At 34.0% G+C, this 13,927-nt stretch overlaps 1 protein-coding gene across 1 annotated transcript; it reads right to left on the bottom strand.

Annotated features, from left to right (window-relative positions):
• Positions 1–262: 262 nt before the first annotated feature.
• On the bottom strand, positions 263–2,051 carry LOC8285188 (RING-H2 finger protein ATL16). Its single transcript, XM_002529247.4, has one exon. It carries the CDS (start codon positions 1,628–1,630, stop codon positions 500–502), a length of 1,131 nt encoding a protein of 376 aa, XP_002529293.2. The 5' UTR covers positions 1,631–2,051; the 3' UTR covers positions 263–499.
• Positions 2,052–13,927: the final 11,876 nt, after the last annotated feature.

Consider the following 13,927-nt stretch of genomic DNA (forward strand, 5'->3'; position numbering starts at 1 on the left):
TCTAATTATATACACTTCTTTTTATAAATTTTTTCCCTTTCCGATCGCCAAATTGTAGGGGACCCCTTTCCCTCCTAAATCATGGATGGGGACCTCTCCCTACTTTTGCATTTTTCTTTTTTCCTTTCTTGAAAAAGAAAAGAACAAAAAGGAAAAGAGAGAAACTTTTTCTTTAAGAAAAAAAGAAAAATAAATAACCCAACAACTTCATTCATTCAAAAGATGGTGAAATAGAAATACTATAGGAGCACAAGAAAGTGGAAGCTTCAGCCATCACAATCATAATTCATAGCTGTTGAGTCATTTAGAACACAGTGGTCCAGTCTTTTAATCACAACCCCAATAATCAATTCAAATTAGAATATGAGATTTCAATTGAATATTTATATGTCACAAATCCTATGCCTTTAAACACATCTATACTCACTATTTCTTTAAAATGAAAACAGAAAAAAAGAAAAGAAAAAAGAAAGAAATAATCTAAACCTTTCCTTGAGCTTTATGGCTCTAAAAAGACAGGTAAGACAGAATTTCTTGATCCTCTACCATGACCAAAAGAAAAGAAAGTCCTCCTTGGTCTGCCATTACTACAGCCTTCAATTGGACTAACCTGATGATCAATTGGTTGCTGCCTGCTCTGTAAAACAATTTCTTGAATTGACAAATAAAGCTGTCGATCTGCTGATGAATCCATTGAAAAAGATCTTCTAATCGGTTGAATTGCAAATTGATCATCTTTGCCTCTAATATCAATACATTCATCACCCATACTAGTTAACTTACTGAACTTTCTTGATTTCTTTTGAACTGCACCTGATGAACCTCTCTGCTCTAACTTTTGTCTCCTCGACGAAGGACTGATGGGACGTGCTATCGATAATTCACCTGAATTCATCAACCTTTCCTGTGCGGCAAGTAATGTTTGATCCGCCGGATTATGGCTGTTATTTATAATATTGTTATTAATATTTCCCAATTCAATAACAACATAATCTTCATCTCCACCAATGAGACTTTCGCTGTAAGGATTTGGATCTTGTGGAGAAGAACTTGGAGCTATAATGCGATCAAATGGGATTGATCTTGTTGTGCTTGAAATACTGTTTCTACAAAGTGGACAGTTAGCATTGTTTTGAAGCCAAACATCAATGCAATCTATATGAAAAACATGGCTACAATTTGGTATAATCCTTAACTTCTCGTTTTCTTGAAACTCATTCAAGCAAACTGCACATTCACTCAAGGTTCTTCCTCCAATATCTCCACTGCTGTTGCCTTCTTTCTTGAACTTGAATATTGGGATTGACCTTATAACTGACTCATCTAATCCACGATTCTCCATTGCTGGAGAGTAACCCATTAAGGGGTCTTCTTGATTTCTGTTTCTTGATAAAGAAAATCGCCGTAGAATATCGATTCTGTGCCAGTTGAGGCAGCATTTGATGACAAAGATGTAATAACTAACTAGCAAGAAAGCTGTGGCTAGAATTCCTATTATGGCAATGGCTATAATGGGGAAACTTGTATCTGAAGAATGCGAATGAGGGTTGTTAAAGAATGAGTTAGCAGAGGAAGGGTTTGTGATTGGAGGAAGAGATTGTGAGCCATAGTTTTTGCTTACAAGATCCATGGAACCAAAGGTTTTAAGACAGAAATATTTTGCAGACAGTAAAAGAACCAATTAGATCTCGGAATATTAATGTATAATAACAACAAGGACGACGACGACGACATACAAAGTTAACTGGGTAAAGACCAAATAAATGCAAGAAAGAAAGAGAAAAAGAGTTTGAAAAAGAGGGGACCAAGCATTAAGAGTCAAGAAAGATGCAAGAACATGGAAAAGAGAGACGGAAGAGAGAAAACCCAGGTGATGCAGTAATGAGGAAGGTCTTAAAATGGAGACATGAAATTCAATGAAAATGTGCTTTCAAACTATTTCTTTTAAATAAATAAATAAAGGAGAAGAAGAGGGTAGAAAAAATTATTATGAGTCTGAGTCTGAGCTATAAGAGTACGTAGTTGGTGAAATATATTTCAATTTACATATATTTGGGTTCCCATGAGAAACTGTCTCGATTATTGTACTGATATCTATATGTATAATACATATATATTTATTTATTTAGTAGCCACAGCGTATGGACGCTAATTTTATAAAAGTCGATAGAGGTATTGATAGAATGGGCGGCTATCCACCACGGATGATAGGAGGCTTTGGACTTGCTTTACAAAGGTTGTGCAATGCGTTGAAACTGGTAGCTATAGGGGGACCATGACAGCAGCTGATCAACCACCCATCACAGACATTGTTTCGAAGTGATGACACTAATAATCTTCGGTCGATTTGAAGTTCTAACTAATGGTAAAATAAACGTTAGAGTACTCTAAATTTTCTCCAATATAAGTCAAGCCATCAAATGAATACCCAAAAGCCATTTTCAAATGAAATATACCAGCTTTTATACTACCATTAAATTATTTTTTTTTAAAAGATATTTTATATCTAATATAATAAATTGGATCAACGAAGTATATCAAATAGTTATAAATTTTGAAATAGATATCACTCTCATTACTTTATAAAATATTTCTAATATATATTTCTTATTTATCTGTTGAATGCAATAAAATAATTTAAATATTTTTATTTATTAAAGAGTTATTCTAATGTACTATAAGTCTGTGGTATTATATAAATATAAATTTATAAACATTGATGTTATTTTAATTCTTATAATTTATTAACATAATCAAATACTAGATTAGTCAATATTATATATATATATATATATATATATATATATATATATATATATAGCACTTAATTATTGATCAATTAAATATGTTATTTTTATTTATTAAAAATATTTATCTATTTTTATAATTTAATAGAATTATAATAATATGGTGCCGCAATAGTACTCTAGCAAAACTCTTTATTAAAACAGTGATTAAATTTATTTTTAAATTAAAATTATTACCGTTGAATTTTAAGATTATGAGTTTTGAGCTTGCGGAATTCTTATATGAGTTCAAATTAATGAAGTATAAATTCTGACAATGAAATAATTAAAAGTGGGATTGTTAGTTCCAGGAGTACTTTATCAATTCAAAGACTTAAGTTAACTAATGGCAAAATCATGGGCAAGGTTTTTTTTTTTTTTTTTTTAATAGTAATGATACAAAGAGACTTGACTTTCCATACACTCATATATTCTTAATCATCATCAATCATAAAACGAAAAGTCTTAATACCCACATGCGATCCACCTTAAACATCTAACATAAACTCGCCTTTCCATTGATTGGCAAAATTAATATTATAGATGACATGTTAAAACATTATATAAATCGCATCTACTAAATGAAAATTATAGCTTCATGCATTTGTGGCCCTTGAATTTTTTTAAATTAGTCAATTAGCCACCTGACATTTTTTTGTCTCAGTAGCCACCTAAACTTAGTTCTTTTTACTACTTAAAACCTTTTTGCTCGTATAAGTGTGTGAATTCCTACAAATTGAATCAAAAGGAGGAACGTTAGAGGCCGATGTGTCAAAAGTATGGAGGGACAATGGCTATATGCTAAAAGCTCTTTAATGTACATCCAAAATAAGCTTGTCAAGAAAAAAAGAAAAACTAACTCTAAATTCTTATAATTCTTTTAAAATTACTTTTTAAATTTTCTATAATTTTTTATTAGAATCACAAGCGAAAGTATAGAAAGATCAATTTTATCAAAATCATAAGCGAATTGCTAAGCGAGTGAGATGGAAAATTGTCTCTGCATTTTGCGAGAATACAAAAAAGGTAGGAAATTGAGACTTTGAGGTAATGAAGAATGATGGAACTAAATAGTGGAGGTGAATTGATAGAGTTGTCAGTATATACAATTTCAATAAATTCTTTAAGAAGAAAAGTAGATTCCTGCAGCAAAAATAAAAAAAGACTTATAAAAGAAGCAAATATTTTTGAAGAATTCAATTATAGTTGCGGATTTGTGTTACAAGAAAAAAACTAAAAACATAGCGGTGGTAAAAATATAAGAAAGAAGAGAAAAGAAAGAAAATAAATAAGAAGAACTAAAGATAGAGAATCTATTTCAGTATATAGAAGAATTAGGCAATTATGGTAACCAAAAGCATCTACGTTATTAAATTTCGATACTTTATTTTTATGGGTTTCGATTTAAAATTAAATTTCAAATTTTATACACAGATGATTCATCAATAAAAAATAATACATTTTATTCAACATATAGCCTTTTTTTGTATTTGGATGAGAGACGCTTAGGAAGCAACCATTGTTAAAAAAACATTTGTGTTTGTATATATGAAAAAAGAAAATTAAAAGAAAGAAAAAAGCATAGGAAAAGGAAACAGAAAGCAACACCTAAAGGAAAAAAGGAGAGAGCATACGGCAAATATAAATAAGTGATATATAAGTATTTTATATTTTTTTATAAATTTTATCTTTTTATTTACATGGAATGAAAACTAGCAATTTTAATTATATTTTTTTTCTTAGGTGGTGTGTTTTACATATATTACTTTTTTAGATAAGTTATTTAATACGCGTTCTACATATTACTAAAAGAAGGATTTAAATGGTAAAAAATACTCAGTTCGGGTGGCTATTGAGACCGAAAAAAGATCAGATAGCAAAATGAATAATTCGAAAAAGTTCATAAGCCAAAATTATACATCCTTGTGGCTCTTTCGCTCCCTCCTCTCCAATTTGAATTCCCAGATAAAATTTTTTCTTGGTGGGTCCAAATTTGTCAGTCAAGGAGAAGATATCCCGATATCATTTATACACACTAGAAAGTCAAATCTGTAGAAATAAATCTAAAATAGAAGAGGACATAATAAAAGCAGGACCGACCACCTTCCATACTTGCGTGTTGACAACTTGCAGAAAGACACAGAAGAGAATACTTGGGTCAGAATTTTTTTTTAAAAAGTGTGCGTTTTCCACAGTCAAAGCTTGTTGCTGTATGTTTTAGACCTTTCTGCCAAAGAAACTTCCCTTTGCCTTTGCTCTTTTTTCCTTTCGTTTTTTAGACCTTCTGCAACTCTTGGTTTCACATCAGTATGACTTTTGAATGTTCTTGAAAACTCAGTTGATAAACTATTGCTTTCACGTGATGGATTTATTGTCTCATTTTATTATTGGGTTCGATTTCTTTTATGAACTGATCACTTCATAATATGTGGAGGTTGAACCAACTAGGGGCAGGTCATGTTTGGAAAAGAAAAGCATGAAATTTGTGAAAAAATAGATCAATTCAAGAAAAGATGAAGTTAATCTAAACACGTAAACATTTTCTTAAGGAAAGAATATTTGCCAAATTGCTAAATAGGTAAGACCAAGTTGCATATATTGATTTTCTTTTTGTGAAATTGGGTCATGTTCATTTCTTGTTTGCTCAGACTTCAATTGGTCCGTTTATATATGTGTGTACAAATACTTCTTGCTTGGTTAACTCGAGATTTTCTTGATTTTTGGTGGAGAAAAGTTATTCCATGGGTTCATCTTCTACAAAATGTTCTTAATTTCTGGTCAATATCAGCAGTTTATGCTGTGTTCCAAGCTTTCAAAACTAATTCATCCTACCAAAGTCTGGCTTGGTCTGCAAGTCAAAAATGACTTGGAAGTTGAAAGTATTCTGGTTCTAGAACCCAAAACATCAATGCATACAGAACATATTAATTTTATATAAAATATTCAGAGATATTGGTTTATGTGCTGCTCAGCTTGCTACTACACCCATCTTTCCTCAAATAATGATACCATTTTGTGTTAAAAATGAAAAACAGCCCATATCATTTCTAGAATAATGTAAAATTGACCCAATAATTGATTGCCCTATCTAGTGGCATTATTAGTTCAGTCAAACAATTTATACAACCAAATAATTAGAGCTATGTTTAATTACACATAGATGAAAGTATATATGATTATTAATCATTAATCTTAATTGAGGGCTCTATCCAGTAGGCATTATAAGACCAATTAAGCAATTTATATAACCGCATAATTACAGCTCAATTTAATCACCTGCAGCTGATGAAAAGTAGTAATCTTTATTGAAACAATAAATCGTAGAAATAAATAAAAATAGATTCTGACTCATGGCAGGGAGGCAACAGCTGTCCATTAGGCAGTTCAGTCGTTGGAGGAGTTCCCGACATAGAAAGATGAGAAAATCGAAATCTGAAAGAAAAAAAAAAAAAACTTGTTCTTCCAATTAGTGCTTGGCTAGCAAGCTTCAATTTATCCTTCTCTAATTTTATTGTTTGAATTATACTATTTCTTTTTGTAGTTTTTTAGATTATATTATTTTTATGTTAAATAAGAATTAATCTCATTGAATTAGAAAAATGTTTGTTATTTTAAATTTTAAATTTTAAATTTTTTCGTTTTACTTAATACAGTAATATTTTTGTAAATAAGATGTCAAAAAGTTTTACTCCTATCATCGCCCTTCATACTCCGATTTGACTTCTTTCGGTTTTTATGGAAATTAGTCTTTTATTAAATTTGATAATTTGAAATTAATTTATTATGGTTTAGTTTTGCCATCTGACTGCCACGTTTACAATGGGTCCAGTAAGAAAAATTAGATCACGTTGATGCTTACGTCGGAGGAGATGCAGGCACGTGACTTGTGCCAAATTATCACTCGCATTTTATTTTATTTTTCTATATACTTTGAGTGATGAACTGAAAATTAATCGTTTATCTTCAAACGTTTACCAAACAATTAACAACGCAATGCGCATGTGATGTCACGTGCTGCAGAAGCTGTCCATAATTCCGTGTAATGCGTTTTCACTTTACATTTCATTACTCTTGCGTAGTTTTATCACGAGTTTAAACAAGTCAAAAGTTGACCAGCTTCGGATCATTGATTCTGTGTATAAATTAGTCGCATGTTTAAGTATTTTCATATAATCATTAACCACAGATCTACGCATCTTAGCCAATTGACCAAGTTTTTCCTTTGTTGCGGAGATTTTGCTCATCTTCCTATGATTAACATTAAGTAGTTTTCTTTTTTCTTTTTCTTGTTATTTTTTTGGCTTAATTAACATGAAGTAATTTCCTTGTAACCATTCTCTAAGAATTTCTGTTAATGATGGTCAGACTTAAATATTTTATTATAGCTATGCAAATAAGCGGAGATGCTTAAGAATATTGACTTTATATAGACTTATTTAAAAAGAATATTTATTGTTTCTGAGTTTGATAAGTTTGACACCAATTGTTGTGAGGCAGCAATTGCTGAACTTCTAAATATTAAATAAATATAAAATAAACTACCATTCTTCCTATATCCACAAAAATTTTAGGCATTTAGGTATTAAGTCATATAAATAATTATTATGTCTGTATATAGTAATATGAATGAGTTTATTTATTAATTCATGAAGTCCACATCATGTTCTTATCAGTAGTCCGAACTCCAAAGGTAAAATTGAAAACAAAAGAAAAGCCTTTTGCATTCTCACAATAGCCCAGTTGGTTTATCTTTTCATATTTCCCAGAATTTTGGCCTAAGACTTTTTCGGGGCTATCCTCAATTATACTGCCCTTAAGATAATATTGGATGGCCCAATGACCATTAGAACCCATCTGAAAAGAGAAGAAGAAGTTTTAGAAATCAAAAAAGAAAAAAGAACGGCCTTCGAGTAGAAGGAGAAATAAATAGAAAAATAATACTTTTTAAAGAAATAAAATAGTCTCTTTCACTTTTTAGGCAAACACTATAATTATCTTTTCTTTTTCTACATGTCGTTTCCATATTTAATCGTTACTAGACTATGAGCATGGTTTAATTTCTAAAAAGGATTCCAGATTAAGTTCTTTTTTTTTTCTTCTAAATAAAATATAAACTTCTATTCTTTCAATAAAAAATAACTTGAATTTGAAAATAATCATCAATAAAACAGGCTATCAAAATATTTTAATTTTTATGGGGTTTGACATACTCTGAAATTATTAGTTTTATTTCCATAGAATATAAATTTTTTAAATATTCTATTTTTCCAGTTTAGCATGAAAAGATTATACTAAAATGGCAAAATTAATTTTTTCACTTATCATTCGGTGACTAACTTCTGGTGGCTAGAGGTCGTCAAGTGCGATTGATGATTATTAATATATTTATTAATCTACATATTTAGTTGACTTGCATGTAATTTTTGTTTTTATTTTTATGAGTTTGTAAAAAATCCGAGCCCTTTAAAAATCATGAAGTTCTCTTCCTAAAAACAGTATAATTTTTCAAAAATATTTTCTGCCAAACAAAAGGAGCCTAAAATACTAAAAAATTTGCTTATTTTTCAAGAGATTGCTTAAGGTATAAATATGAAGAATCAAAGATTCACAATTTCGTAATCTAAGAATCATGTGACTAAAGTAATTTCTTACTTTGTTATTGGAAGTTATATTGAGATTCTCTTTGTAAGAAAAGAGTGTATTATATTGAGGTATGGAGCTTCTGTAACAAGTTAAGAAACGAAGGAAAAAAGATAAGAAAAAGGAGAAATAGGGAGAGCCCTTTAAGTCCAATTATTTTTCCCCAAGTCCACCGAATTCGTATTTGTGCATCTCTCTTCTCCAAGAAAATGGGTCGTCTCCACGTTTTTATTGTATAACAAATCAATCATCTGTTTAACAAATGTTTAAACTCCAAATATTATTTAATAAATTCTCATTCATTAACTCTCTATGTTCCTTCCCTATGAATTTATTACTAACTCATCAATCAAACTAGATTATATTTCAGACAGCACATGCAATACTTCCGTACTGATTGACAAATGTGATAAAAAGGAAACACTTTTCAAAGCTAAAAGCACAGTCATATAAGCATATGCTTGAAATGGGCGAGAAAATTAGGACTCAAAGTTCACAATTGAGCGAGTGTGGATGACAGTCATATAATAGTAAGAAGTTGGTGCCATTTTGGCATTTATATGCGTGACTGTCGCTAATTTCCTTCATCTTCATGTTTTCATCGTTTTTGTTTTCAGAGAATTAAAGGGACATCCCCACCACACACATTATTGTTCCCATTCAATAAGAGATCGCGCGGGCTACAAAGCCAATCATTTTGTTTTGTTATTTTTCTCCCCATTTTAGCGCGATGAATTTCTGATGCTTGCTTACTAAATACATAATAATCTCTTTATTTTTATTTTTGCCTTTTTTCAATTTCTAAAATACTTAACTATTGTAGCTTTTTTTCTTTTTCAGTAATCAGAGTATGTGTCAAGAAACAGAAAAATATCTGATCCTGAAGGCAAGTGGTTTTGCAGGATCTCGACACGAAGGGAGAGGAGCATCCTTTCCGGGCGGAAAAGTCACTTCTCCACCTTTCCCCAAAACCAAGGTAAGTATCCATTAGGAAGAAGACTCAGAATTCCAGCATGTATATATTTCCATCACAAGATGTAATAAACTCAGAATTCTTATAACACAAATATTTATCATTGTTATATAAAATTCACATGGTATCAGAGCTGGTCTAAAACCAGTCATCATCTACCCCATCATCACAAAAATTCAAGCCTAAAAAATGGCTCACTCAGAAACCACAAAAATCACAAACATTGTTCTGCGAGGCAGCCAAAATTATTTTGAGTGGTCAAAATCCATTTCCATTGCCCTTAGTAGCGAGAAAAAATTAGGTTTCATTCGGAAATAAACAAAAACCCAAACCCGTAATTCCGTAAGGCTCCAATGATGACGATGGTGCAACGAGAGTGGCGCACTAATGACCAGTCATGTCCATGCTCACTAATGGATGGAGCAGGACCGTATATCATGGAGTCATCAAAGGCAATCTGGGAAAAACTAAAAGGCCTTTACGAGCATCAAAACAACTTTGCTCACATTTTCGGATTAAAGCAGGAACTTTCAAATCACTGTGGGACTAAAAATCCCACAGTGGATATTAACTAGATGGGAAGAGTTATAAACTACCTTCCTCCGTCTAATGATCCAAGAACTCCAAAGAAGGGCGGATCAAGATTTGATTTACACTTACCTCGGAGGCTTGGATTCAAGCCACTACAAAGCTCTGAGTCGGATCCTCCTCGCCTCCGCCGTCGTATCAATTGTGCGATCCGACTCTAGACTAGAAACCGGAAACATGAATGGATCATCGGAAAGCACGGACAACCACTCACTCACCCGGGGAGAAGAGCGGGAGAGGGCCGAGGAGGGCCGCCATCGAGCGCCCATGATGAACCACCGCACTGCAATCATCATCGATGGCTGCACGGCATGGACATCCGCGTAAGATTGAGGAGAGGGCCGCGTGAGAGAGGAATGGAACGAAGGAGGCGGAAGAAAAGGGGTGGTGTGGAGCTCATTCGAATGGCGCGTCATATTAGCCGAAAAATATGACGGGCACCGAAGGCAGAAACCCGAATTTTGTGGTTTTCTCAACTGACTCAACGGCTCTCGAGACTCACCCGAATGAATCAGCAGACCCGACCACCCAATGATCTATGGTCTCATGGGTGGCCGTTGGTGCTCATTCTTCACTTCCCCCAGAGGCAGGCAGCCGTGCCCATTCTCATCGCCAGTCCCAGCCCATCACAGCCATCAGGCCCACGTCAGCCCCCACGCGGTCGAGGCGAATGAGCCATTTGCTGACTCAAGCCTGATTCAAGAACCACATGGATTCGTCCGTCAAGACAACCAAGGGTCGAGTTCGATTCATGTTTCATAATGCTAAATCTTATCTAAATACATGGATTATTGACTCACATATGACTTGAGATCCCGCAAATTTAAACAAAATTTATTTCATCAAGGATCCCCATCATGTGACCGTAGCAAACAGGAACAAGGTCAAAATTCATGGCCATGGCACCACAAATTTATTTAATTGCAACATTAATGATGTTTTATTTCTGCCTGAATTAATTCTAACTTGTTATCTGTTAGTAAGATTACTAAAAATTTGAACTGCAATGTCATTTTCTCACCATCTTCGTCCTCTTTCGGGATCGAAATTAGGAAAGACGATTGGTAAAGGACACTTAGAAAATGGCCTCTACTACCTTCATAGTCCTTTCCCGCGAATGCCTTATATCAACCACCCTGGCATGCTCATGCAATGAGATAGTGAGCATCCCTCCTACCGCTCTAAATAAGTTATTTTATTACAATTTAAACTCGAGTAATTGTGATGTGTGTAAATTTTCTAAACACACACGATTGCCTTTTTCCTTATCTTCCAGTATGTCAGAAAAACTTTTTGATTTAATTTATTCTGATGTTTGGGGACCTGCCCCCATTACTGCCTATAATCATTTTAGATATTTTGTCACTTTCATTGATGATTACTCTCGTAACACATGGATCTATTTATTAAAAGGAAAAAATGAAATTTTCTCTTGATTCCAAGAATTTCTTAATTTTATAAAAAACCAGTATAATGCAAAACTAAAAATATTTCGTTCCGATAATGGTACGGAGTATGTACATCACAACTTTTCTAGTTTCTTTAAATAAAATAGAATTTTGCATCAAACCACATGTGTTAATACTCCCGAACAAAATGGTATTTCTGAACGCAAAAATCGACATATTCTCAATGTCACTTGCACCCTTCTTTTTCAAAATAATGTCCCTTCTGTTTTTTGGTCGGATGCTCTCTTAACTGCCACCTATCTCATCAATCGATTACCCTCTATCACCTTAAAAAACATGAGTCCTCTAGAAATTCTCAAAGGCCGTCAAATAGATTTAGGTCACCTTCGAGTCTTTAGTTGTGTGTGCTATGTCCATATAAAGCGTCAGCATAAATTAGACCGCAGCTCTGTAAAAACCCTCTTTTTAGAATATTCCTCCACCCAAAAAGGATACAAATGTTATGATCCCGTGACCCATAAAACCTAGGTCTCTCATGATGGGTTTGTGAGAATGATCCCTATTACACCACTCCCCACCAAGAGATTCTGCCCCCCCCCTTCCTTATTTCCGCAACTCTCTTATGTGGCCTTCCGACCTGCGAGAGTCCCTATCGTCTCTAGGCTAATTCCTTTAGAGGAAGACAATCCTATTCCAGAGGTCCAATCTCAAGAAGTAGCAGAAGAAGAAATTGCATTGCGAAGATCTACCAGACAAACCAGACCTCCTGTGAAATTTAGAGACTATGTGTCTCATTCGGTAACATACCCGATTCAGAATTTTATTTCCTATAATGTCTTATCTAATCAATACCGCAACTATCTATGTCAGATTTCCAAACTCGTTGAACCCGCTAACTTCTATGAAGCCAACACTGACCCCACTTGGTGTAAAGCTATGGAAGAAGAACTCATTGCTCTAGAAAGGAATGAGACATGGAGCATTATTCCACTTCCATAAAATAAAAAACCCGTGGGATGTAAGTGGATTTACAAAATCAAGTTCAATAGTGATGGAACCTTTGAAAGATACAAGGCAAGACTTGTAGCCCGAGGTTTCACCCAGACTTATGGGGTTGACTATCAAGAGACATTTGCTCCTGTAGCTAAGATGAATACGGTCAGAATGCTTCTCTCAATAGCAATCAATCAGGGTTGGAATCTGTTCCAAATGGATGTCAAGAATGCCTTCTTACAAGGAAACCTAGAAGAGGAAGTTTACATGAAGCTACCTCCCGGACATAAGTCAACCTCAGATTCTTCCCTGGTATGTAAACTAAAGAAGGCAATCTATAGCCTGAAACAATCCCCGAGAGCATGGTACGCCAAACTCAGCCGTTTTTTATTAAGCATTCGTTTCAATAAATGTGAATCGGATTCATCTATGTTCGTTAAACACACTAACAAACATACTATTGTTATTCTAGTATATGTTGATGACATCATAATAACAGGTAATGATGATCAGGGGATAGAAGAGGTCAAACAGAGCCTAAAAAAGGAATTTGATATCAAAGACCTAGGCCAACTTTCTTATTTCCTCGGTATAGAAATGGCAAAATATGACAAGGGATTATTCCTATCTCAAAGGAAATATACCCTTAACCTTTTAAAGGAAACAGGAAAAATAGGAGCTAAACCGGCCATCACTCCAATGGAAACCAAAGTCAAACTCAACCTTGAAGATGGAAAACCTTTAACCAACGTAGGGCATTATCAGCGCCTGGTAGGAAAACTGATTTATTTGACTGTCATTAGACCTGACATTTTATTTGCAGTTAGTATGGTAAGTTAGTTCATGCATGCTCCTCGCCCCAGCCATCTCGAAGCCATAGACCGGATCCTTAGATATCTCAAGAGAACTCCCGGTCAAGGAATCTGGATGAAGAAAAACAACTCCACTAACATAGTTGGTTTTTCTGATGCAAATTGGGCTGGAAGCTGTGACAGGAAGTCAACCACTGGTTTCTGTGTCTTTGTCGGAGGAAACTTGGTAACATGGAAAAGTAAAAAATAAAGTGCGGTTGCTAGATCAAGTGCTGAAGCCGAATATCATGTAATGGCATCCACAGCTAGTGAACTCATTTGGATCAAACAAGTTCTCAAGGATATAAAGATTGAAAGCGAAGAACCTATGAAAATACATTACGATAACCAAGCTGCCCGTCACATAACGTCCAATCCAGTATTCCACGAGCGAACTAAGCACATCGAAGTGGATTGCCATTTTATCAGAGAAAAAGTCCAGAAAGGAGAAATTGAAACGCCTTATATTAAGAGTCAAGATCAGCTAGCAGACATATTCACAAAATCTCTCGACAATCAGACTCATTACTCTATTCTCAGCAAGATGGGCTCGATAAACTTATTCGAACCCACCTTGAGGGGGAGTGTTGAAGAAAACAGAAAATAACAGCTTCTTTTGGTCTCAGAGGCTGCACAAGCTAGGTTGCTTGTGCAGACCATTCATCCCTGACCAAGGAGAAAATGGAG

The sequence above is a fragment of the Ricinus communis genome, chromosome 9 (assembly GCF_019578655.1).
Source record: "Ricinus communis isolate WT05 ecotype wild-type chromosome 9, ASM1957865v1, whole genome shotgun sequence".
Taxonomy (NCBI): Eukaryota; Viridiplantae; Streptophyta; class Magnoliopsida; order Malpighiales; family Euphorbiaceae; genus Ricinus; species Ricinus communis.

Excerpts from the sequence above, each read along its gene's own strand:
- LOC8285188 (XM_002529247.4), bottom strand. The coding sequence starts at position 1,630 with ATGGATCTTGTAAGCAAAAACTATGGCTCACAATCTCTTCCTCCAATC.